At 50.6% G+C, this 25,332-nt stretch overlaps 3 protein-coding genes and 1 pseudogene across 16 annotated transcripts in view; 2 read left to right on the forward strand and 2 right to left on the reverse strand.

Annotated features, from left to right (window-relative positions):
• The window catches only part of TBCD (tubulin folding cofactor D), a 180,027-nt gene extending 166,558 nt beyond the window's left edge, over positions 1 to 13,469 (forward strand). Inside the window, exons 33-38 of the mRNA XM_023194085.3 lie at positions 1,322 to 1,399; positions 5,916 to 6,005; positions 6,657 to 6,744; positions 7,673 to 7,782; positions 9,710 to 9,794; positions 10,749 to 13,469. Of these exons, the coding sequence (XP_023049853.2) occupies positions 1,322 to 1,399; positions 5,916 to 6,005; positions 6,657 to 6,744; positions 7,673 to 7,782; positions 9,710 to 9,794; positions 10,749 to 10,763 (466 nt within the window). The 3' untranslated portion in view covers positions 10,764 to 13,469. The remainder of the gene's footprint in view (positions 1 to 1,321; positions 1,400 to 5,915; positions 6,006 to 6,656; positions 6,745 to 7,672; positions 7,783 to 9,709; positions 9,795 to 10,748) is intronic.
• LOC111527666 lies at positions 9,809 to 10,511 on the forward strand. Its single transcript, XM_023194101.2, is given in 4 exon segments — positions 9,809 to 10,017; positions 10,020 to 10,100; positions 10,102 to 10,183; positions 10,186 to 10,511. Coding segments are annotated over 4 exon segments (672 nt in total). The 5' UTR covers positions 9,809 to 9,816; the 3' UTR covers positions 10,494 to 10,511.
• B3GNTL1 (UDP-GlcNAc:betaGal beta-1,3-N-acetylglucosaminyltransferase like 1) overlaps positions 10,446 to 25,332 on the reverse strand; it is a 127,379-nt gene continuing 112,492 nt past the window's right edge. For 10 of the 13 annotated variants that reach the window (XM_023194088.1, XM_023194093.1, XM_023194091.1 and 7 more), the window contains 2 exons: positions 15,295 to 15,399; positions 10,453 to 12,383 (listed from right to left, as the gene is read on the reverse strand). In XM_023194088.1, coding sequence (XP_023049856.1) covers positions 15,319 to 15,399 — 81 coding nt within the window. In that variant the 3' untranslated portion in view covers positions 10,453 to 12,383; positions 15,295 to 15,318. Of the gene's footprint in view, positions 12,410 to 15,294; positions 15,400 to 25,332 lie in introns of all 13 variants that reach the window. The other 3 variants (XR_002726734.1, XM_023194090.1, XM_023194089.1) reach the window with 3 other exon arrangements.
• Positions 15,406 to 20,894, reverse strand: LOC111527665 (annotated as a pseudogene). Its single transcript, XR_002726736.2, has one exon. The product of XR_002726736.2 is annotated as an uncharacterized LOC111527665 (transcript).

The raw sequence follows: 25,332 nt of genomic DNA on the forward strand, positions 1-25,332 counted from the left end.
CTGCACATAAAGGGGGCAGTTCGATCGATTTTGACAGGTGTCCACCCTTGAAACCGTCCCCATTGACGATGGAGGGCTCCAGCCCAAGGTTTCCTCCTGGCGCTTCGAGTCTGTGCGCCTGACCTGTGTCACCACAGCCTCGGCACGTGGCCCCCTGAGGCGTCTGGGCCGTGTGCCGGTCGCTCATTTCTCCTCGCTGACGAGTCGTGTCCATTGGTGGAGGCACCACAGTGTGTCTGTGGGCGTTTTGGTTGTTTCTCCCTTGGGGCTATTGCTGGTAGAGCTGCGGGCAGTCAGTGTGTGCAAGCCTGTGGGTAGCTGTGCACAGCAGGGCCTCCCTCGCCGTGGGCTGCGGAGCCCAGCTCTCCTGTGTCCGTTGGCCTGTGCTAAAGCTCTCCTGAGGCTCCTGTCGCCCAGAGGGAACCTCCCCAGGCTCCTTTTCTGTGGGGCAACTACCGAGGTGCCGCAGGCTGGCTCACACGGAGGCGAATGTCTAGCTTTGGAAAGCTGCTGGAGGCTTTCCGGAGCACCCACGTGTCATGCCTTCCTGCTGCTGCTGCTGTCTGAGGTCGCGCTCTCTGGCGCCTTGCTGCTTTATATCCTCTTTGGAGAAGCGTCTTCATTTTTTTCTGTTCTCCTTCCTGGACCATTGTGGTCCGATCCTCCCTCGTCACACATGTGACTTGAGGATGTTTTCTCCCTGCCTGTCCCTTCCACGCACTGAGCGGGGCCTTACACTTTCCTCATGCTCCAGCATCTCCCCTTGTCCTCTGAGGCACAGATATTTCTGGTGTGTCTGAGACAAGCTTGCCTAATCCGTGGTCACCGAGATTTTGTTTTGTCCTAGAAGTTTGATAGTTTTGGGTTGTGTATTTAGACCTGGGGTGTGTCTTGAGTGAGGTTTCGTACGTGGTGTAGCGTCGGCACAGGACCTTGATGCCCAGCAGTGCTCACCCCAATTGCCGGGAGGGCTCCCTCTCCGCTGTGTTGCCGTTGCAGCTTTGTAAGAAACTGTGGGTTTACTTTGGAGCCTTCTGTGCCCGACATGTTTGCTTCACTTTGCACCAGGGCTGTGCTGTTTCCATCCCTTCCGCTTTACCATCATCTTCGAAGTTCAGTGTCAGCCTCCAGCCTTGTTCCTTCCTGCCAGTTGTTTTATCTTTTCCTGAAGATTTGTGTTTCCACATACATTATAAAGGGGGCTTTTTGGTTTCCACAGTGGTGCCAGGGTTTCCACTGGGATCGTACTGACTCTCAGCCAGTCAGGGATGGGCGTCCTTGTTGCTGGTGTCCAGGGTCTCACAGCTCCTTCTCCCCTCAGGGTGTCCCTGCCGCTGCTGAAGACTCTGGACCACGTGCTCACCCACGGCTGCTTCGACATCTTCACCACGGAGGAGGAGTGAGGCTCTGCTTTTCATGACTTCCTTTTTGATTAAGCCTAAGTAGCTCACGTTTGAAAAAGTAATCAGACACAGAGATCAGAATTCCAGGAAATGATCTTCCGGTGTGTTCAGGGTCAGTTATGATGACTGTAAATACTGTCCTAACAACTGACCCTCAAAATAACACAGAATAATGAGTTACGTGATGACATATTATGACTGTAAGTGCAGTCAACCCCATGTGGGGCTGAGGCGGGGGCCCCGCGCTGTACGGGGATGAGACTCGCAGGGGAGAGGGCAGAGGCTGGTGACCCGGCAAGGACTTGCACAGGAGATGGGAGCTCCTTGCTTCTGCGCCCTGCGGATGTCCCTGGCCGGCCTCAGCTGAGTTGTTGGCCCTGAGTGGTCATCTCGTTGTTGCCATGTTTTGTTGCTTCATTGAATTTTACCGTGTTGGGCCAGTGTTTTTTACTTATTTATTTTTGAGACAAGGTCTAGCTCTGTTGCCCAGGCTGGAGTTCAGTGGCAGAATCACAGCTCACTGCAGCCTCTACCTCAGCCCCCCAAGGATCTGGGACTACAGGCATGCGCTGTAGTCTGATGTATGGCTGATGTTTGTGTTTGTAGTAGAGATGGGGTTCACTGTGTTTCCCAGGCTGGTCTTGCTGCCTTGGCCTCCTAAAGTGCTGGGATTACAGGTGTGAACCACTGCCCCTGACCTGGATATATTTGTATCTGGGGTGCATTGGGTCATCTGGAGACAGTGTGGTCTTTTTTGGGGGGCACTGCTTTTTGTTTGTTTGAGATGGAGTCTTGCTGTGTTGCCCAGGCTGGAGTGCAGTGGCTCGATTTCAGCTCGCCACCACCTCCTTCCGGGTTCAAGCAGTTCTCTCCCAGCCTCCTAAGTAGCTGGGATTACAGGTGTGCACCACCACACCTGGCTAATTTTTTGTATTTTTAGTAGAGACAGGGTTTCACCATATTGGTCAGGCTGGTCTCAAACTCCTGACCTCAAGTGACCTGCCCACCTCGGCCTCCCAAAGTGCTGGGATTACAGGCGTGAGCCACTGCGCCCGGCTTGGGCGCTGTTCTTAAGCTGTCAGGTGGACCCAGAGCCGCTCTGGTCTCCGGGTTTTTCTGCCTCTTTAAGGTCTCTGCTCCCTGGCGCTTCCCTTCCCACTGCTGCTGGGGCAGTGCCAGGGCTTCTGGTCATCTTTTGGGTGGTTCCTTCCCAGCCTTGGGCAGCGTCCTCGTACTCAGGCACTGGCTGACCCAGGCCCAGGTGAGTCCTCAAGGGCCCCCAGGAAGCCCCCTCTGGTGCTGAGAACCTGAACGAGCTCTGCAGACTTGGGGTTCCCGCTGCTCACCATGGGCTTCCCGCTGGAGCCTGCCACCTGCTGGACTTGGCTCTGTCTTAACCTTCGGGCGGGAGGCGGATCTGGTCTCTGTTGCTCCATCTTTGCTGGATGCTGCTCTGCACATGTGTTTTAATCTGACAGCATCACAGGGTTTCCCCTTTTAGTTTGTTCATGGGCATCACTGACCTTACACCTGCTGTTGGAACAACCTCCATGTTCACAGGTGTACCCAGCTCGGTTGTGGTGTATTATCGTTTAATATAATGCTAAATATTCCATTAAAAAAATTTTTTTTTGAGACACTTTTGCTATTATTGCCCAGGCTGGAGTGAATTGGCGCGATCTCAGCTTACCACAACCTCCACCTCCTGGGTTCAAGTGATTCTCCTGTCTCAGCCTCCCTAGTAGCTGGGATTACAGGCATGCGGTGCCATGCCCAGGTAATTTTGTATTTTTAGTAGAGATGGGGTTACACCACGTTGGTCAGACTGGTCTCGAACTCCCGACCTGAGGTGATCTGCCTGCCTCTGCCTCCCAAAGTGCTGGGACCATAGGCGTGAGCCACTGCGCTTGGCCTAAAATATTAACATATATTTTTCTGGCTTAAAAATTTCAAAATAAGGCTGGGTGCTGTGGTTCACGCCTGTAATCCCAGCACTTCGAGAGGCCAAGGTGGGTGGATCACTTGAGCTCAGGAGTTTGGGAGCAGCCTGGCCAACATGGTGGAACCCCATCTGTACAAAAAATACAAAAACATGAGCCGGGTGTGGTGGTGCCTGTATTCCCAATTACTTGGGAGGCTGAGGTAGGAGGATGGCTTGGGCCTGGGAGGTGAAGTTTGCAGTGAGCTGAGATTGAGCCACTGCACTCCAGCCTGGGCAACACAGCCAGACTCTAGTTTCCAAAAAAAAAAAAAAAAATTTTTTTCCCCCAAAATAGGATGGTAGAGAAAATACCTCCTGCCATGTCCTTCTATGAATACAGCTCTTTGTGTTTCTCTCTATAGTTTTGTCAGTTTTCAGATTTTGAAGCGTGTTTGTGGGCTGAATCTTGCCCTTGTCACCCACTTCATTTCTAGGATGCTTTTTGCTTCACTCATTCTTTGTCTTGCTTCGCTTGACTTTGAACTGTGTACTTTTTTCCATTCTTTTACTTTCAGTATCTTCATATATTTATGTTTTTGTACATCTCTCATAGAACAGTATAGTTTTGTAAAAATTCAGCCTGTAGCTTTTACCTGTGTCCTTCATGACCTTTATAATCCCCTTCGTTCTCAGTCTGCCACTCACAGGGCTTTTCCCTGTGCTGCGTTCCCAGTGCCCCCTCCCTGCCCCCATCTGTGCTTTTTGTTGGATTAGTAGAATTGCTTTTGTCATTCCATTATTTTCATATATTTGTTTGGGACATTTTACTCTTTTTTTCTGTTCTGTTAACACTTACCCTGGAAATTAGAAATGACACCACATATTCTTAGCGAAGTGCAGTTTTCAACATTTTGGCCTTCTTGGGCAACAGCAAGGATATTAGAATATGTTGGTTCTGCGTGCTTGCGTCTTGAGTTATATGCTACTATTGTTGGATATTTTGTCTTGGATGGTATTGTGTAATGTGCGTTATTTTGAATTTTCCACGTTTTTACTGCTTTCTTTGTCTCTCATCACTTACTGATTTTGGGACCCGCCCCCTCCCCCTGCATCGAGGTTCACATTCCCTCTCCCCAGAGCACACTCCCTTGGATTTCCTTGAGTGGGGTCTGCTACTGGTGAAGCTTTCCCATTTTATGTGCAGATTGTTTTCAGAGGGTATATAGAATTCAGGTGGCTGTTTTGTTTCAGCACATGAAAAATATTTTCCCACTTCCTCCTGGCTTCTGTTGTTGCTTTTGAGTGTCACCTCTGAGCCAGCCTGTGCTCCCTGCGAACGGCCTGGGTTTCCCGCCTCCTGCTCAGGTTTGCTCCTTCCCTGGGTTTCTGTCACCATCACGCTCATGCGTTTCCCTCGTCCCCTCCTCTGCAGTTTTCACACGTCTTTTCCCTCTCTGCTTCGTTACCTTTGGCCCGCCTGCCAGCTGCTGATTCTCTCTGAAAATGTCTCTAAACGACTTTGAACTATCATTTGTGGAATTCTTATTTGGGAGTTTTGCGTCTTTTCAGGTGCAGGTTTTTTGTCTCGTGTGTTTCCACATCTGCTTGTCGCGCTTTCTGCTTGGCCGTTCCCTGCGGCCCTTCCTTCCGTGCCCGGCGTCCATCCTCTTGAACACACTTCTCCTGCCTGTTTGGCTGGGTGTGTCTGAGCTGCAGCCCGAGCGGGTTTCTTTGTCTTCTTACTTGTCTGCTGTTGTGTACTCTCTGGACGTTGCGTTTGAGGGGTTCCACTTCAGAGCAAGCCAAGGCCTGGGCTAAGCCTGCGTTTTGGCAGGCAGGACCTTAGTTTGCCTTTTCTGGGCACCTGAGGGAGGGTAGCAGCAGCCTGGGGTCTCCTTGACCTACGGTCAGCAGTGAGGGTTTCCTGGCCTGTCGGGTGGCTGGAACTTGGCTGCATTCCCCACTGAGAGGCAGGTGCGTGTCTTCTCCCTCTCCTCCCTGGAGTGGCCTTCTGGGTGCCCTCTCAGAGCTGCTCATCAGGGCTGTGTCTTTGTCAGCACCAAGCCTCAACCCTTGTCCCTGCTGCCACTGAAGGCTCAAAACAACCCTGCACAGCCTTGTGTGTCCTCTGTGCGTCAGCAGATTCCCCTGGCTCTGCAGTAGCCCAGGCCAGGCTACCTCTGGAGAGCGTGTCCTCTGTGTGTCGGCAAATTCCCCCGGCTGTGCAGCAGCCCAGGCCAGGCAGCCTCTGGAGAGGGCGGTGGAGGAGCACAGGCATCCTGGCTGCCGCTGTGTTGGGGACGGACCCTGGGGCCTGGGAAGGGAGGTGGGGGCCCCGTGGGGGCTGCTGTACCACAGGTGAGAGAGAGCAGAGGCCGGCCAGGTGGTGGCACAGCAGCTGGGGACCAGGCTGGCCTGTGGAGGTACCGGGATGGGGACCAGCGGACTTGCTGGCAGAGGGGCCCACAGGGCTGCAGGCTTCTTGGACTGAGCCACTGGGAGGACGGAGTTGACCTTCTTTGAGACAGAAGAAGTGGCGTCCTGGGGCTGCCTGTGAAAGCTCATCTCTAAAGAGTGTGTTGTTCTTCCAGCCACCCCTTTGCTGTGAAGTTGCTTGCGCTTTGTAAGAAAGAAATCAAGAATTCCAAAGACGTCCAGAAACTGCTGTCAGCTATCCTCGTGTGAGTTTCAAGTGCTACTGGCCTTACACACAACGCCAGGGCGCAGCCTCCCTTGGCCGAGGGCAGGAGTCCGCGGCTCCAGGCGGGAGAGGAGCAGTTAGTGTTACCCCTCAAGCTAAAATTGTGCGTTCCAATGTCCAAAGCAGTTGCAGTGGGAGGCGGGAGGCAGCCCAGGTGCTGGTGCCGGGACAAGCGAGTTCCACCCCTGCTGCCCTCACGCTCTGCCCTGGGGGGAGGGGAGGCCCCACAAAGGAGGTATGTGGCCAGGGGCTGCCTCCCCAGTTCTGTGTGCCCAGGGGGTCGCTGTTGCGTGCCTTGCTCTGCGGCGCTCAGGTGGACACTGGGCAGGTGCGCCAGCCAGCGATAGGCACCTTGGCTGCTCTGTGGCTCTTCGAGGCGGGGGTCCTCGTGGCAGGGTGAGCAGCCCTGCAGGAGATCCTCCGAGGCGTCCTCACTTCCCCAGTGTAACACCCACGCGTGTATAGGCACAGTGCACATGTGCACACAGACACACCTCTGGCTCAGGGCTCCAGGTCCGCACTCTGCTCGTGGATCTGCTCTTCCTAGGTCTCTATGTGGGTCCTGGAGTCGGGTTTCCTGGGGTCGGCCTGCGTGGGGGCGGGGCTCACCCGGCCGCTGTGCTGCTCTCAGGTTCTGCGGGATGGTGCAGTTCCCCGGCAACGTGAGGAGGAGCGCCCTCCTGCAGCTGTGTCTGCTCCTCTGCCACCGCTTCCCGCTGGTGAGTGCCTCCCGCGTTCATGGGTGTTTGCTGTGTGGACTCAAGCCCTTTGGTGACAAAGAGGCTTTGGAAGGCACTATTGTGCTGGGGTGCTTTCCAGCCGAGCCCTCTCTGTAACACACACCTGGGTGATGGTGCATCCCAGGCACGCAGCCGTCAAGGGGCTCGGACGTCACTGTTCTGGCTTCAAGGATGGGGTGTCCAGCTGGCATTTCTATGGACACAAATCGAGGGGTGACCTGGCCGTGGGAACTGGCTCAGGAGCTTCTGGAAGCATCCAGGCTGAAGTGGTTCAAGCACACCTGGGGCAGTGCCCTTCATCCCCAGCACTCCCCGGCTGTTAGACTTCTAGGATTTCTTTTCTCCTGGCTGCAAAAAAATCTCAGATGATCCAAAGGTGACATTTTCCTAAAAGGCAAAAGTAACTTCACGTTATACAGCGGTTCTCGAAGCGGGGTGCTGGACCCTCAGCCTCAGCACCTCTGGGGCTTCAGCATGCAGGTTCCTAGGCCCTGTCCTGCTGACCCAGCACCTCCAGGGGTGGGCCCGGGGCTCTGACCACCAGCTCAGTGAGACGTGATGACCAGGGCACCGCTAGCAAAGAGAGCAGGTGTGATTGCTTCCCTCATGGAAAAAAGCAGGCGAGATTGCTTCTCTGGAGAGGGGGCACATTGGTTAATAGAGCATTTAAACAGGAACCATGTGAGCTTCACTGCTAGGAGCCTGCAGCTGTGTGTCTGTGGAGGGAGGAGGTGGTTAAGGGGCGTGGAAGGCGCCTCCTGCTGTGGCTGGGATGGATGGGATGCAGGGTCAGAGCCCTCCTCCTGACGCCTTCCACCGACGGGGCTCCCTGACCTGGCTCCTGTCGTCTCTTCGGGGTGGGGCAGTGGTGCTTCGCTCCCATCAATGCACTGCGTCCCTGTCCCAGATCCGGAAGACCACGGCCAGCCAGGTGTACGAGACATTGCTCACCTACAGTGACGTCGTGGGCGCGGACGTGCTGGACGAGGTGGTGACTGTGCTCAGCGACACTGCGTGGTGAGTGAAGACCCTTCCTGCATGGCCACCCGGGCCTGGCACCGCCCTCTTCCCTACCACGTCCACTCGCCTCTCCCAAAACCCTCTGACAGGAGGAGGAAAGAGGGCTCCCCGGCCTCGGTAGCCTCTGCTTGGATTTTACGAGGCAGCAGTGGTGCTGTAGCCGAAACCTCAACCACCCTGTCCCCGAACACTGTCAGGTGTCAGAAACACAGCAAAGCCATCCATCCCACTGGGGGGACGGCCACCTGTGCCACCACAAGGCTGTGTATGGTGGTCCATGGAGCCGAGGGCACTGAAGGCCTGGCAGGTACTGCTGCCCCAGGCGCCCCCCAGGGAGGGCCTCTTGGGCCTCTCTTCAGTTTTCTTGGAATAGGCCGTGTGAGCACCTATAGGAAATCGAGGCACAGGCGGAAACAAGAAAAGCTCTCCCCACGCCTCTGCTTGGATGTCCACCCCCTTCCCGGGGCCGGGAGACCCTCAGGAGGCCACAGCGCCACTCTCCACGTTTACTGTGGCAGGCACAGTTTCTTTACAACGTGGGCTGGTTTCTTTACCGTGGGTGGATTAGAATGGCAGTTTTGAAAGATGTGTCTGTTGAGTTGGGGGGATAGGAGGGTCTGAATGAGAGAGCAGAGTGGGGAAAGTGCAGGCTTAGGTGTCCTGGGCCAACTGGTGTGGTCCTGGGAGCAGCAGTGATGGTGCCTTACACATGTGGGCATGTGCACCCACGCTGGCTCACACACATGCTCACTTGCACACTCACCTATAAAAGGGGAGCAGTCTCGTCACCCCGTGTTGGAGATTAGGACTGAAGCACCCAGAGGCTGTGTGGGCGTCCCCGTGGCGCACCCAGGGTGGTGGAGTCCCAGGTGCTGCTGAGTCCCAGCTGGCTGCTCTGTTTAGAGCGCCGACTGTGAGGGCCTCCGTGCTGATCTCGGTGCGTTGCTACAGGTCTGTGGGGTCCGTGCCACCTGTTGAAGCCAGCAAGGATGTAGGTGATGTTCCCTAGGTGTCTCCTTGGAACAGTGACCTTCCGACAGGGCTGGGTTCCCATAGAGCTCAGGTGCTGGGCAGCTGCTGTGGCCTCGGAGGACAGAGGTGGCCTCTCCAGGGCTTCCCTGAGGTTTTGTGGTTTGGGGAGGAGTGAGCGTCTCTGCTCCTAAACAAACATGTGGTCCCCGGAGAGGAACCAGGAGCAGCTGGGCTGTCTCCTCAACATCCATTGAGAGATTGGCCGTCTTAACTACTGCTCTGGAGACACGTCTTTAAAATGATGTTTTTGGAACACCAAGGTGCATTCTGGATCAGATTCTAAAATAACCGGCTTCAGGACAGTGAAGAAGCCAGGTGTCCCGAGTGGGCTGAGGCCTCCTCCAGCAAGGCTGGGCCGGGGCAGCCTCCTTTCCTCACAATCAGGGAGGGAGGAACTAGCAGGGTGGGCCTGGGGGCTTCTCCTATAGTTTAATCCCCTTTCTGTTAAAAAAAAAAATCCTTAGAATTTAAAGAGAATCTTTTAAATTACAAATGAAACACATGCCCCAGACATCTCCACAGCATTGGCATTGCTAGAATTTTTATTTGGCATCAACAGCTGAGTTAAAACTTCAAAAATCCTTGTCAGCCCTTCCTTGGCCTCACTTGGTCTGTCCTCCTGCAGCCCCTGCACTGGGTGTGGGCATGGTCCTCCCCGAGGGGCGACCCTTGTTGGGAAGGAGCCGTCCTGCGATTCTGGAAAGGGCTCAGGCTTGAGGCCCTGTTGGAGAACGGGCTCCTGTGGTGTCTTTTCTGCCCTCGGCCTGGCTGCAGACATCTGGGGTGAGGTCTCCTTTCCCCGATTGCTGCCATGGAAGCTGACGTGGGGCCTCTGCACACCTGAGGTTCTAAGGTGGGCACTTGAGAGATTCATGGCTCCCTCTCCTCACAGGGACGCGGAGCTTGCAGTCGTGAGAGAGCAGCGCAACCGTCTGTGTGACCTCCTGGGTGTGCCCAGGCCCCAGCTGGTGCCCCAGGTAACGCTGTCACCTGCACAGCATGAGATGCCTGTGCTTCCCTGAGCCCTCGAATGTTCTGGGGTCAGCGGCTGTGCCCGACTTCTGCCAGTGCATCCACACGGTCCATTCCCTCGTCTCATGTCAGGACCCCTGGGATTACGGGACCAGCAGAGCTGCCTTCTCTGGCCACTGCCCACACCTGTGGGCCCCTGTGGCATCTAGGCCACTTGCTCTGGGGCATGTTTGAGAGGCTGGGGGGTGGGTGGGGTTGGCCTCAGCTTGATCCAGGCTCCTCATGCCTGACCCTGGGGTCTGTTTGCACTCCCAAGTGCCAAGAGTGCCTCCCTACCCCTCATCTGCCTCCCACGAGTGGGGCCAGGGCTGGGTGAGAGGCCCCCAGAAGCTGCCCCATGCACCTTGCCAGCCCGTCACTCTTCTTCTAAAGTAACAAAAACAAGTGCCTCAATTATCACGGGGGCTGGGGCCCAGGGTTGCTGTCCTGTCTCTCTAGTTACCCGGGTCGGCTCCTTCCTCTCAGCCTCCTTTCATACGGCAGGAGGGGAGAACCACATCCAGATCCATGGGGGCAGTGGGGACGGGCTGAGCGTCAGGACACAGCCTCCCCATTTGTGTGCGTGTAAAGGCCTAAGTCAACAGCAGACTTTGGAGTTAAATGTGCTTTTTACATTTTTATTAGGAAAAATTTCAAACGTGTGAATGCAGGTTAAGAGCAGTGCAGTGAACCTCCCTTCCCGCTCCCCAGATGGGGTGCCGTTCCGAGGACATGTTAGTCATGAGCGCCTGTCAGCCACATAGCTCAGGCTCCCGCGTGTGGGGAAACGGCACAAATACAGTTTCCTGCAGGAACCAAGCGTCAGTCCCCACACAGGGCCCAGAGGGGCGAGGGTCCCCTGGCTGGGAATGGTGTGTGATGGAGCTGACCAGCCTGAGCTTGTCTTGTCTCTTCTGCAGCCTCATGCCTGCTGAAGCCAGTCCTGGAGCCCGTACCTCACCCCTGCCTGGTGGGGAATGTCTTGTTGCTGAGGGAGGCCGGTGTGGAAAGCCTGGCACGGTGGTGCCTCCAGCTGTTGAAGGGTAGCGCTGGCCCTCGGAGGCTGGCACCAGCGGACAGCTTTTCCTCTCTGCACCTGCACTCTAATGACCTGGGCTGGATGCCTCTGCCTTCACTTGAACACAGATGTGCTTCCTATAAAATCATGTACCAAGAAGTCCCTGCCTTCTGCCTCTGAGCCTGATGCGTGTAGAGTGATGGAGAGGCTCACTGCCCAGGGGTCAGCCTGAGGGGGTTGGGTTCCACTCCTCCTGCCTGGAGACCAGGCCCCCTTCTCGCCTGGTGCCGTCCCTGCTGTGTGAGATGTCTGGCCACAGGTGGTGGTCTGCCCAGTCTTGGAGAGAGATGAATGTTAAATCAGAGGTTCAAATGCCAGAGAACTGACAAGCCCTGGTGGCAGGCATGGTCTAGAGTGCTGCGCAGATGCTGTTTCTGGGACCATCTGCCTGGTGGGGGTGCTGTCCTCCCACCTGTGCACACGTGAGCATCGTGAATGTGATCCCCCTGCAGTGCAAGGGTCACTGATTGATGGGTGTGCAGACCAGCAGCTTCACAAATGTCTGCTGCAAGGGGAATTGTCAGAGTCCAATGTGTGCCTCTACAATAATACGGGAAATACAATTCTTGAAATGATTACACTGTCTTAGGAGAGCTTGGGCAGAGTCTACACTGAGGTTTTTAAGCAAAGGGCAGGAGGCTACCTTTGTCTCCGTATCTGAGCTCATGCTGATCCATCCCAAAGCTGGTGAGGGGAATGTGTATAAAAATTTCACTGTGGTAGCAACTCACACCCATCTACCTGGGACCTGTGCTGTGCTCACAGGGCTTGAGGTGCAGAACCACCGCCAGCAGCACCAAAGCAGCCTCAGGTGTGGCCACTCGGAGGCCCAAGGGCTTGGGTGAGCAGCCCTTTCCCTGGGTGAAGAGCCCAGGGGTGCCGTGTGCATGGTGTAGATTGGGGTGGCTCCCTGGCCTGCTCGCTCAGGTGGGGATGGGGTCTGGACACAGGAACTTGGGCAGGCCCAGAACTGGGAGCTGCCGCCTGCATCTGTGAGGCAAGGCTCAGTCGTGGTTCTCACTTGGGAGGGCACCAGGACCACAAGGCCAGGACTGTGACAGTTCATGCTGTCTGTTCAGCAGACAGCGCTTCACGGAATGTGTGTGGTGACCTGGCCACACAGGAGTGTGGGGTTCACACACTACCATTCTTGTGCTTGACCTGGTGGCCAGCAGTCTTTATCCCTTAAAAGAGCCTTGTGTTACATTTTTACAAGATTTAAACATTTTATTCCAACCTGTGTAATTGGGGTCTCCTCCTCCTCGAACTGTCCCCTTGATTGGCTGGGATCACGTGGTGAGGGTCCTGGGTGACCAGGCCCAGCCTTGGCCACGAGTCCACACAGTGGAAAAGCTTCGGCTCCTGTGGTCAGCACACACGAGACTTGGTGGTTGCGCCTGCTGGGTGTGGAACTGGGGTGCACCGTTGCCATGCCTGCAGCTCACAAAGCTCCTGCCTCCTGCTGGCCTGGGATGCACTGAGGATGGAGGGAACAAGTGGCTTCTGAGAAAAACAGGAATTGTTCTTAGTGCAATTAAAAGAAGATTCCAGAGAAATGGCATTTTAAGACATGGAGGCAGGTCGATTCCCCACCCAGGCCCATCAGTGACAGTGTGTGGCAAAGCAGTTCTTTCAATGTCGGTCTAACTTAGCAACCTAAGGAAAGAGGACCGCTCCACTGGCTACTGCCTCTTTCCTACTGGATCCCCTCCATCACTGGGCACTTGTGCTCACCAGATAACTGGTGACCTGGAAAGCCCTCTTTCATTCAGCAGCCGTTTCTGGAGCCCACCAGGGTCCAGGTGATGGAGTTTGGTGAGGAACCCCTTGCTCACATGATAGCTGGGGCAGACAATAGCAAATGAACAAGCAAGCACCATCAAGGCAGGCAATACTGAGCACTACGAGGAAAGATAAAGTGGGCAATGCAACGGTGTGTTGGGTGTTGACCCCTAGAAGAGGTGTTCAGAAAACTGCTCTGAAGGAGCAGCATTTGGGCAGAAGTCCAAACAAACTGCCCAATGGCAGAAAAGAGAATGCTTGTGGTCCCAGAAGTGGAGCAAGCTTTGTGAGTTTAGAGAGCAGCAAGAAGCCAGTATCCCTGGAATCGGGGAGCTGGTGCAGGATTTGTGCACCCACAAACACATTCTAGGCACAAACCAGAAACCCTCCATGTGAAAGCAGAGACCTTGGAGATCCTGAGGGTTTCTGCTGAGCCCTGGAGTCCAGTCATGCTGTTTTGATAGCAGAATGGATGAGAGGGGATAAGGCCCAGGTCCAGATCTAATAGGAGACCCCTATATAGAGCTGGGACCCTAAATAAATCTTTCTCAAAGGAACAGCGCAAGACTCTTAATCTCCCCTGAAGTGGCCTGAATTAATACTAACTGTATGATCCCCAAAACTCCTAAAGTGGAAAATTCGATTGACTTGGCCTTGACCAGTGGTATTCCCGGACAAGGGGCAGAAGATGCAAATATAGGGTGCAGCACACCAACATGGCACAGGTATACATATGTAACAAACCTGCACGTTATGCACATGTACCCTAGAACTTTAATAATAATAAAAAAAGATGCAAATATAAAACCTCTCTGGAAGAATGTAGGCTTATGAGTACATTTTTGAAAAGGGCTAGAAATTATCAAGAGATTTGAAAAAAATAGAGCCCCTAAAAATGTAAGAAGTGAAATTAAAAGCTCAATGGATAGCTTAGACATTGCTGAAGAGAGAGTTAGAAAACTGGAAGATCTGAAAAAATTATCTGGAGAACTGGAAAATACGAAAGCAACATCAAGAGACATTGAAGAATGTCTAACGTTTGGGTAATTGGGGTCTCGGGACGAAATGAAACGATGCAGACACTCCATACTGACATGCAACAGTCCCCAGCTACAGAAGCCCAACAGTCTCACACATCTAGACTTGCCACCGCGAAACTGCGGAACTGTAAGGAGGACAGAGTGATGCCAATGACTACCAGTTTCCCAGCAGCAGCCCTGGGGCTGAGGAGGGAGTAGACCAAGATCTTCATTATGCTGAAAGCAAATAGCTGCTAAGTCGCTTGAATTGTGCCCATAGCATAGCACTAAAGAAGAGAACAAAATGAAGTCATTTAGATAAAAATATGCTGTTCTAATGCATGTTTGGTTTTTTAATCTTGGCTTAATATTTGGGGTTATTTGTTGTGAGAGCTGTCCTGTGTATTGCAGGTTATTCAGCAACATCCCAGATGGCAGTAGCCATCCCCCTACCCAGCTGTGACAAAAGGAAAAAAGAAATGTCTCCAGAGATTGCCAAATATCTTCTGGGCGTGAATTCATCCCTTGTTGAGAACTACTGCTTTGTGGATAAACTTTAGGCAGGAGGGAAATGATCACAGTTGGATAGTGGGAGGAATGTGGAGCAAGGAAAGCAATAAACTGTGACCATAAAAACAGAAAGATGGCTGATACATGGATTTTTTTAAAGCATATAGAATTGCTTAAAATGGACAACAGCAGCATATAAATCAGCAGCAGAGTTGGTGGCTGAATTTAGAGCATCTTAAGTCTTTATGTTCTCCTGGAACAGAGTGCAGATAATTCATTTATCAGCTTGGCTAAGTGCATGTTGAAGTTTTTAGAGTCACGAACAGTTAATATATGGGGAAGATAACTTCTGTACTACTAGTAGGAGAGAAATGGAGCAAGAATAAAAAATACACTATCAAAATTGCAAGAATGGCAAGAGGAAAAGGCAGAACGAGCTGCAAAAACAAAAACAAAACAAAACACATAAATATTTTAGGGCACAATAAATGTAAATGGATTAAAACCCCTATGTTAATGACAACGTTCTCCAGTTAAAGGCAGGCAGATTATTAGGAATAGATACATACTATATGATGATTAAAGGCTCAGTGCAACAGGAAGGTAGAACTTTCCTACATTTGTAACCCAGTCTCAGAAGATATTAAAGCAAACATTGAAGAAGAAATTGGTCATCTACTACCACAGTGTATTTTACTGAATTGATACCTTTCAATAAAGTGTCATAAGGCACGGTTGAAAAGCTCGACCCAGTGGACAGTTACAGAACCCAAGTGTGTGTGTGTGTGTGTACACACAAATTTTAAAAAGATGTTTTTAAGAACATCTCTTTAAAAGAAATAATGAAAATTATATATAATGAAAGGTAAAATAATCACAACAGATAGAATTCACCGAAAGTGGTGCTTAAGTGATTCTGAAGTCTTGAATTATACATTAGAGAAGAAAGGCGGGAAATTAATGAGCTGAACATAAGCAGAAGACTAACTAAAGAAAATTAGAATAAGAGCAGAATGTAGAGGAAATCAAGCCTAATAAAGGCACAAACTCAGATGGTGCTTCGGTGAAGAGACCCACCTGGGAGCAGCTGCCCTGGGTCCGTCAGCTGAAGTGAAGGAAGTCCCGGCCCTCCTGCAAGTGCAGCGACCTCAGGTTGTCCTCAAAGGCGCCCCCTGTGAGGTCCTGTCGGGAGCAGCAGATACAGCTCAGTTCCATCTCTCCTGGCTCCAGGAGGCCACTGGGGAGCCTCCTCCAGGGCCAGGGGTTGGGGGTGGCCTGTGTCTACCTGTCAAGTGGTCTACTATGAACTTCTGCCGCTCTGCTAATAGCGGAGAGGCTGGAAGGAGACAAGGGCCAGAGAGGACAGCAGCCGGCACTGCTTGTACCACAGGCCCTGGTGGTCACCAGAGGGGAGGCCCCTGCCTTCTGGCCTTGCCTCTCTGCAGAAGGTGGCTGACTCTCCCTGGGGGCACTCGGAATGGAATGAGACTAACAGGCAATGCCTGTGCTGTTCGACCAGGGCAGACCCACCTTCCCTCCACACAACCACCCCTCTGCAGAGGCCAGGAATGGGAGGAGGCCCCTCAGAAACTGCATCTCAGAACCATCAAAGCTGGCCCTGTCTGATCCCCTCTGGCCTCTCTCATCCCCACCCCTGCAGTGGAGTGAGGGCTGTGACCCCGCGTCCCTGGATGCTTTATCTCGTCTTGTGTGCCGACTTTGGCCAGGTCGCCTACTCTCCTGTATGAGGCCACAGCAGGCGTCCAGAAATGCCTTTCAGACATTCCCGGCACCCCAGTACCTCCTGAAGAAGTTCCTGAAGACACATCCCGGTGGAGTGGTGGACCCAAGTCTCTGGCCTCTGGCAGGACACAGGAGGGACTGCACTCCCGTCACAGTCCTCAGTCCTTGGGCCCAGCAGGAGGAATCGGAGCCTGGCCGTGCCCCCTACCCCCACCACGTCAGAATCCATTACACCACCTACCACTGCTGTCTCTCAAATGATGCTGTCACTTGAATGAAAGCCATCCTGCCTGGAAAACATTTCCACACACTCTGCCGCTACCTGTCCTTCCTCCCTTGTCTCTCTCTTCTAGAGTTTGCAAAACATACCTGAGTTCAGGGACCAGGCCTGAACTGGGACCAGTGCTGACACCGTCTTAAACAAGACTGTTGAAAGTAGATGCTTCTGTAAAGCAACATGTTCCACTAGAAGAATGAAAAAGCAAACCACAAAACGGAGGAAGACATTTGCAAAACATTAAACCAACAAAGGTGAGCAGCCAGAGGCACAGAGGACTCCTACAGGTCAGGAGAGGCGCAGCGTGCAGTAGGCCGGTGGGGCACCCTGATGAGAAACAGCGCCAGAGAGGGAAGAGCTCCAGCATCCAGTGGACACGGGGTTGATGCTCAGACTCACACCTGAAACCACCATGAGAACACATTCCCCAAACTGCCGGTGACCAAGTGCCCAGCCCAGTGCGAGGGAGCTGTGCAGCCAGGCCCTCTGGCTCCGGGTGTGCAGCCTCTTGGTGGGTATCAGCCACACCCACGACCTGCCTTCCACTCCCAGGATTAGACCCGAAGCAGGGACTCTCACGCAGGAGGACACAGTGTCCTTGCAAGAGCAAACGGAACCACTGCCCACAGGCCTGGGTCCTGGCGTGGCCTCTGGGTGGGGTGGCGTTTGCACATGGGACATGGGTAAAGTCCACACCACACACAGCGGATATGCACACACCCCAAACACGTGGAGTGAACACCAGATGCAGGAACACAGATGCTGGATTCTGCTCACGTGAACTACAAAAACAGGGTAAATCAGACTATGGTTTAGGGATGTGTTCACACACACGCCATGAGGGTTGGCCCTGCCCGGTGCCAAATGCATGTTCACAACCAACATAGAAAGATGGCATTGCATTCCTGGAAAAAAAAGCAGGATATAAACGATGTTGGGACAATCAGGTATCCAAATGGGAAGAAAAATTTGCATCTATAATCTCTTTACCAAAAGAAATTCCAGTTGTATCAAAGATGTAATTAAAAAGTAGAAATCCCAGAAGCAAAATTGGACAATGTTGTTTTTTGAATTTCACAACCAGGAGTGATTGTCTCAGAATGAATCAAATGTCAAATGGCAGAAAAATTCGCAGCACGTCAGAGAGTTTTCCTTATGAAAATACTGACCAATAGAAAAATGGGCTAATGAAAAGAATACTTTACTAAAAGGGAAATAAAGCAGTTCATAAATATGTGAGAAGATGCTTTCCCTCCCTGTAAGGGCACGAGGCAGGTGCTCCATCGCTGGTGGGGGTGGGTTGGCACAGCCGCTGCAGGTGGTGAACAGCAAGATTGGGGCATTCTGTGTGCTCTTTGACCCAGAAATTTTTAGAATTTATTCCACATAGAGCCACTTGAGTGAAATTATGTATAGATACAAATACTTACTACAGCAGCATTTTAAACAGTGAATGATTTAAAATGGCCAAAATGTACATCAGTGAGTAACCGTATCACAAATGCATGAAACATCCGTATAATCGAAGAGCGGATGTTTTAGTGAGGAACGTGAACCTTGGATTTCCCTTTACTATTTCAGCTAACAGTGGAGGAAGGCACAACAACAGCGCCACAGAGGTGCCCTGAGACCCCCGAGGTGCTCCTACCAAACGGAATCGCAGGGGAGCCTGATGTGGCCTCGGTCTGACCACCTCTCAATAGGACGGAGCAGAACACGCAAAACCACAGGGCCCCGGTCAGCAGAGTGCAGGATGCACAAGCCCCTTCTTTAGCTGAACTAAGAAAAGAGCGTTGGCGTCGGGGAGACAGAAAAGTCATGTTGTAAAGGTGACACGGACACTGCCAGATTCCAGCAAGCAAACTTAAAACATGAAGCAATTTATAAGGCAATTAGGAAGATCTGAACATTGATTGGATATTTGGAATTCTGTGGTGGAATGGTGGTTTTATGGTCTTTTAAACGTTTTTATCTCTTTGAGATACATCAGGGAAGCAATAATGGATGAAATGAGGCTGGAATGAGTGTCACAACACCAGCGTGGGGATCTGGAGGCGTGGAGGACACAAAAGGTGGACACGCTGGCTCCAGGGATGGGTACGTGGGGCTGGTTTCCCGTCACTTTGCTAATACGGCTCAAATAAGCTGGAAATACCCCTGAGTAGAAAGGTCACAGCAGCAGTAGAGCCCAGGGGCTCCAGCGGCTTCACATGGAATGACCTCCAATCTACATTATGCGAAAAGAGCAAGACATGGAACAAGCATGTGCTGTGAGGCCACACTGCCAGCTGCCCCTGGAAGAACACACAAGACAGGTGACCGCGGGGGCTCTGGGCCCTCCAAGGACATGGCGTGTGCAGGACAAGGAGGAACCTCCTTTCCCACGCTAAGCCCACTCCCTGGGAAGGGTTTTCACCAAGTGCCTTGGGGTTCATGTGAGCGTCCCAAGGTGGTAGTGACACCACAGGTCACCACAACACATACACTAACAGTTTGACGTATTGCGAGAATTACCACAAGGAGACGTGCAGTGGGCGTGCTGCTGGAGGAGCGGCACTGATGGGGTTGGAGGGGGTCCCTGAGAAGTAGATCCTGAAAAGGCTGTTTCTGAAACGCTAAACCAGATACTTGTAGAATTTGCATTTTATAACTGCTTCTCAGAGCCTCCCACTCATCTCAATGTCCCTGGTAAGTTGGACCATGGTTATTCAAAGTTTTTCATTTACTTTGCTCAGATCCATCAGAGCAATCACTACCTGTGGGCTACAGCCTTAGAAAATGTCTTTCTTCAGTAAGACGTGAGAGTTGGGATGACGCCTGGGCCCACGGGCTGCAGAACGGACGCTGTGTCAGCGCGAAAACACAAACCCCTTGTACACTGGCCTCAGAGCTCTTGGGTGACCAGGCGCACCGTCGAGCTGTCGTATTTTGAAAGGAATCTCCTTTTCTGAGGGCCTAACAGTGGGTTTACAGTATTCCATGAACCATGCTGTGCACAGATGTGCTACCACCTGGGCCTTGCCGTTCCATTTCTAGAGCCACGGGCAGAGCAGAGCCTCATTCTTAAGAATCCTAGGATTCTCAGAATGGTGAGCACTGCCTTCACCTTAACCCATTTATGGCTGAGGTTGCAATTTTTAAATTTTTGCAGACCTTGGCAGTGACCTTAAGCAGAATGTAAACTCCCACATGCTTAGCGTTCCAATAATGGAACACTAGGCATAAATGGGTTTTAAAGTCACAGCAGCATTAGCCTCTAATAAGAGTCAGACTGTCTTCTGAAGCTCTGAAGCCAGGCATTGACTTCTCCCTACCCATGAAAGTCCTGCATGGTGTCTTCTCCAGTTCAAGGTTGCTTCCTCTACACTGAAGGTCTGTGGTTGAGTGCGGCCACCTCCATCGTGACCTTAGCAGGATCTTCTGGAGAGCTGCTGCCTCACCTCACACTCCGATTACGGAGACGGCTTCTTTCCTTAAACCTTGTGGACCAACCTCTGCTAGCTCCAAACTTCTGTTCACAGCTTCCTCACATCACTCAGCCTTCACAGAATTGAAAAGAGTCAGGACCTCGCTCTGTTTTAGGCTTTGGCTTAAGGGAATGTTGTGGTTGGTTTGATCTGTCAGACCACTAACACTTTCTCCCTATCTGCAAAAGGCTGTTTCACTATCATTTGTGTGTTCACTGGAGGACCACTTTTAATTTCCTTAAATAACTTTTCCTTTGCATTCACAACTTGGCTAACTGTTAGGCTGAAAGCTGGGCCTCTCCTGCCAGTCTTGGCTTTCAACGTGCCTTCCTCACTAAGCTTAAACATTTCTAGCTTTTGATTTAATGTGAGAGACTTGCAACTCTTCCTTTCACTTGAACACTTAGAGGCCACTGTGGGGTTATTAGTTGACCTAATTTCAATGTTGTGGCTCAGGGAATAGGGAGGCCTGAAGAGTGGTGGGGTGGGGGCTGGGGAGCGGGGAGGGACAGCCAACCAGCAGAGCCGTCAGAACATTCACATTTATCAATCAAGTTCACCGTTTCTTATGGGCGCCCCGAGATAGTCGTGACACTACAGGTCACTATAACACATACAATAACAGTTTGAGGTATTGCGAGAATTACCACAAGGAGACGAGGAGACGTGGAGTGGGCATGCTGCTGGAAGAGTGGCACTGACAGGGTTGCTCTAGTGGGGCTGCCACACGCCTGTCATTTATAAAACGCACAATGAAGTGCAATAAAATGAGATGCGCCAGTAATTGCCAAGAGCTGTGCCCATGAGGCTCTGTTCACGTTCTGCTGCCTGGACTTGATTAGTTGAGTGACAGCTCACCACAGGCCGGGCAGACGACTCACCACAGGCCGGGCAGACGGCTCACCACAGGCTGGGCAGCACAGACCAACACATGCCGGCCTCACGGCTTCTGCAGGGCGGGAACCGTGACCCGCCCTGGTGTGGCGTGCTTCTAGCTCTCACGGGTGCCCGTGTCTGTGTGTTCCCCACAACCTCCCAACAGTACCGCTCGAGGCCTGGCTCACTCTATCAACCACTCACCCTTTGGTTATTTATCAAGAAAATGCAAAGCAAAAAAAAAGCAGGGGTTGCAATCCTAGTCTCTGATAAGACAGACTTTAAACTAATGAAGATCAAAAAAGACAAACAAGGGCATTACCTAATGGTAAAGGGATCAATGCAACAAGAAGAGCTAACTATCCTAAATATACATGCACCCAATACAGGAGCACCCGGAGTCATAAAACAAGTCCTTAGAGACCTACAAAGAGACTTAGGCTCCCACACAATAATAATGGGAGACTTTAACACCCCACTGTCAATATTAGATCAACGAGGCAGAAAATTAACAAGGATACTCAGGACTTGAACTCAGCTCTGGACCAAGTGAACCTAATAGACACCTACAGAACTCTCCACCCTAAATCAACAGAATATACATTCTTCTCAGCACCACATAGCACTTACTCTAAAATTGACCACATAATTGGAAGTGAAATACTCCTCAGCAAATGCAAAAGAATGGAAATCCTAATAGTCTTTCAGAACACAGTGCAATCGAATTAGCGCTCAGGATTAAGAAACCCAAAACTGCACAACTACATGGAAACTGAACAACCTGCTCCTGAATGACTACTGGGTAAATAACAAAATTAAGGCAGAAATAACGAAGTTCTTTGAAACCAATGAGAACAGAGAGAAAACGTACCAGAATCCCTGGCACACAGCTAAAGCAGTGTTAAGAGGGAAATTTATAGCACTAAATGCCCACATGAGAAAGCAGGAAAGATCTAAAATCGACACCCTAACATCACAATTAAAAGAACTAGAGAAGCAAAAGCAAACAAATTCAAAAGCTAACAAAAGACAAGCAAGATCAGAGCAGAACTGAAGGAGACAGAGACACAAAAAAAACCCTTCAAAAAAATCAATGACTCCAGGGGCTGGTTTTTTGAAAAGATTAACAAAATAGACCGCTAGCCAGGCAAAGAAAAGAAGAACCAAGTAGACACAATAAAAATCAATAAAGGGGCTATCACCACTGATCCCACAGAAATATAAACTACCATCAGAGAATACTATCAACACTTCTACGCAAATAAACTAGAAAATCTAGATGAAATGGATAAATTCCTGGACACATACACACTCCCAAGACTAAACCAGGAAGAAGTTGAATCCCTGAAAGGACCAATAACAAGTTCTGAAATTGAGGCAATAATTAATACCCTACCAACCAAGAAAAGCCCAGGACCAGATGGATTTACAGCCGAATTCTACCCGAGGTACAAAGAGGAGCTGGTACCATTCATTCTGAAACTTCCAAACAATAGAAAAAGAGGGAGCCCTCTGTAACTCATTTTATGAGGCCAGCATCATTCTGATTCCAAAACCTGGCAGAGACACAAGAAAAGAAAATTTCAGGCCAATACCCCTGGTGAACATTAATGTGAAAATCATCAATAAAATACTGGCAAACTGAATCCGGCAGCACATCAAAAAGCTTATCCACCATGATCAAGTCAGCTTCATCCCTGGGATGCAAGGCTGGTTCATCATATGCAAATCAATAAACGTAATCCATCCCATAAACAGAACCAAAGAAAAAGCCACATGAATATCTCAATAGATGCCAAAAAGGCCTTCAATAAAACTCAACACCTCTTAGTGCTAAAAATTCCCAATAAACTAGGTATTGATGGAACATATCTCAAAATAATAGCTATTTATGAAAAACCCATAGCCAGTATCGTATGGGCAAAAGCTAGAAGCATTCCCTTTGAGAACTGGCACAGGAAAAGGATGGCCTCTCTCACCACTCCTATTCAACATAGTATTGGAAGTTCCAGCCAGGGCAATCAGGCAAGAGAAAGAAATACAGACTATTCAGATAGGAAGAGAGGAAGGCAAACTGTCTCTGTTTGCAGATAACATGATTGTATATTTAGAAAACCCCATTGTCTCAGCCCAAACACTCCTTAAGCTGATAAGCAACTTCAACGAAGTCTCAGGATGCAAAACCAATGTGCAAAAATCACGAGCATTCCTATATACCAGTAATAGACAAGCAGAGAGCAAAATCATGAGTGAACTCTCACAATTGCTACAAAGAAAATAAAATACCCGCTGGGCGCGGTGGCTCACGCCTGTAATCCCAGCACTTTGGGAGGCCGAGGCAGGCGGATCACGAGGTCAGGAGATCGAGACCATCCTGGCAAACACGGTGAAACCCTGTCTCTACTGAAAATACAAAAAAGTTAGCCGGGCGTGGTGGCGGGCGCCTGTAGTCCCAGCTTCTAGGGAGGCTGAGGCAGGAGAATGGCGTGAACCTGGGAGGCGGCGGAACTTGCAGTGACTGGAGATCGCGCCACTGCACTCCAGCCTGGGCAACAGAGCGAGACTCCATCTCAAAAAAAAAAAAAAGAAAAAGAAAAAGAAAAGAAAATACCTAGGAATACAACTTACAGGAGACGTGAAGGACCTCTTCAAGGAAAACTACAAACCACTGCTCAAGGAAATAGGACACAAACAAATGGGGGAAAAAAAATTCCATGCTTGTGGATAGGAAGAATCAATATCATAAAAATGGCCATAAAGTAATTTATAGATTCAATCCCTTTCCCATCAAGCTACCATTTCTGGTTCTTCACAGAAGCAGAAAAAACTACTTTAAATTTCATATGAAACCAAAAAAGTAGCCCATACAGCCAAGATAATCCTAGGCAAAAAGAACAAATTTGGAGGCATCACGCTACCTGACTTCAAACTATACTGCAAGTCTACAGTAACCAAAACAGCATGGTACGGGTACCGAGACAGATACATAGACCAATGGAACAGAACAGAGGCCTCAGAAATAACACCACATGTCTACAACCATCTGATCTTTGACAAACCTAACAAAAACAAGCAATGGGGAAAGGATTCCCTATTTAATAAATGGTGCTGGGAAAACTGGCTAGCCATATGCAGAAAACAGAAACTGGACCCCTTCCTTACACCTTATGCAAAAATTAACTCAAGATGGATTAAAGACTTAAACCTAAAACCTAAAACCGTAAATACCCTACACGAAAACCTAGGCAATACCATTCAGGACGTAGGCATAGGCAAAGACTTCATGACTAAAACAACAAAAGCAATGGCAACAAAAGCCAAAATTGACAAATGGGATCTAATTAAACTAAAGAGCTTCTGCTCAGCAACAGAAACTATCATCAGAGTGACAGGAATGGAACGAGAGACAATTTTTGCAATCTGTCCATCTGACAAAGGTCTAATACACAGAATCTACAAGGAACTTAAATTTACAAGAAAAAAACAACCTCATCCAAAAGTGGGCAAAGGACATGAACAGACTTCTCAAAAGAAGACATATGTTCAAGAAACATGAAAAAAAGCTCATCACTGTTCGTTAAGAGAAATGCAAATCAAAACCACAATGCGATATCACTGGTTGTTAGAGAAATGCAAATCAAAACCACAATGAGATATCACTGGTCATTAGAGAAATGCAAATCAAAACCATGATGAGACACCGTCTCACGCCAGTCAGAATGGCGATTTTTAAAAAATAAAGAACAGATGCTGGCAAGGCTGTGGAGAAGTAGGAACGCTTTTACACTGTTGGTGGGAATGTAAATTGGTTCAACCATTGTGGAAGACAGTGTCGATTCCTCAAGGATCTAGAACCAGAAATGCCATTTGACCCAGCCATACCATTATTGGTATATACCCAAAAGAACATAAATCATTCTATTATAAAGATACATGCACGTGTATATTTACTGCAGCACTATTCACAATAGCAAAGACATGGAATCAACCCAAACGCCCATCCATGATACACTGGATAAACAAAATATGGCACATACATACCACGAAACAGTATGCAGCCATAAAAAGGAATGAGTTCATGTCCTTTGCAGGGACATGGATGAAGCTGGAAACCATCGTCCTCAGCAAACTAACACAGGAACAGAAAACCAAACACTGCATGTTCTCACTTGTAAGTGGGAACTGAACAATGAGAACACGTGGACATGGGGATATCACACAACGGGTCCTGTTGGGGGGTGGGGGGCAAGGGGAGGGAGAGCATTAGGACAAATACCTAATGCAGGCGGAGCTTAAAACCTACATGGCAGGTTGACAGGTGCAGCAAACCACCCTGGCACAATGTGGTAACCCTATGTAACAAACCTGCATGTTCAGCACATGTATCCCGGAACTTAAAAGTAAAATTTAAAAAAAAACTACTCACCTCAGCCCCCTGCAGCCAACTGGACTCCCCACGCTTGGGGAAAAAGGCTGCATTTGGAGCCCGAGGTACCTGTCACCTGCCCACCCCAGGCAAGGGTCATTCGCACTCAGGGGCTTCGGACACCCCCGGTGCGGCCACCTCAGTCCACGGGAGCTGAAGGTCCTGGCCTTGGCCCCTCAGACATGGCACCGTAGGGTCTCGTGCTTTGCAAGTTTCTAACAGATGTTGGTTTTACAGGTGTTTAAAGACAGAAGAGAGACCGGAATCTACCCCCTTCATACCCATGCAGGCCACCCTCCAGCTGCCTCCTGACCCCAGGGCAGCGG

Source organism: Piliocolobus tephrosceles, chromosome 16 (assembly GCF_002776525.5).
Source record: "Piliocolobus tephrosceles isolate RC106 chromosome 16, ASM277652v3, whole genome shotgun sequence".
NCBI classification, from domain to species: Eukaryota; Metazoa; Chordata; class Mammalia; order Primates; family Cercopithecidae; genus Piliocolobus; species Piliocolobus tephrosceles.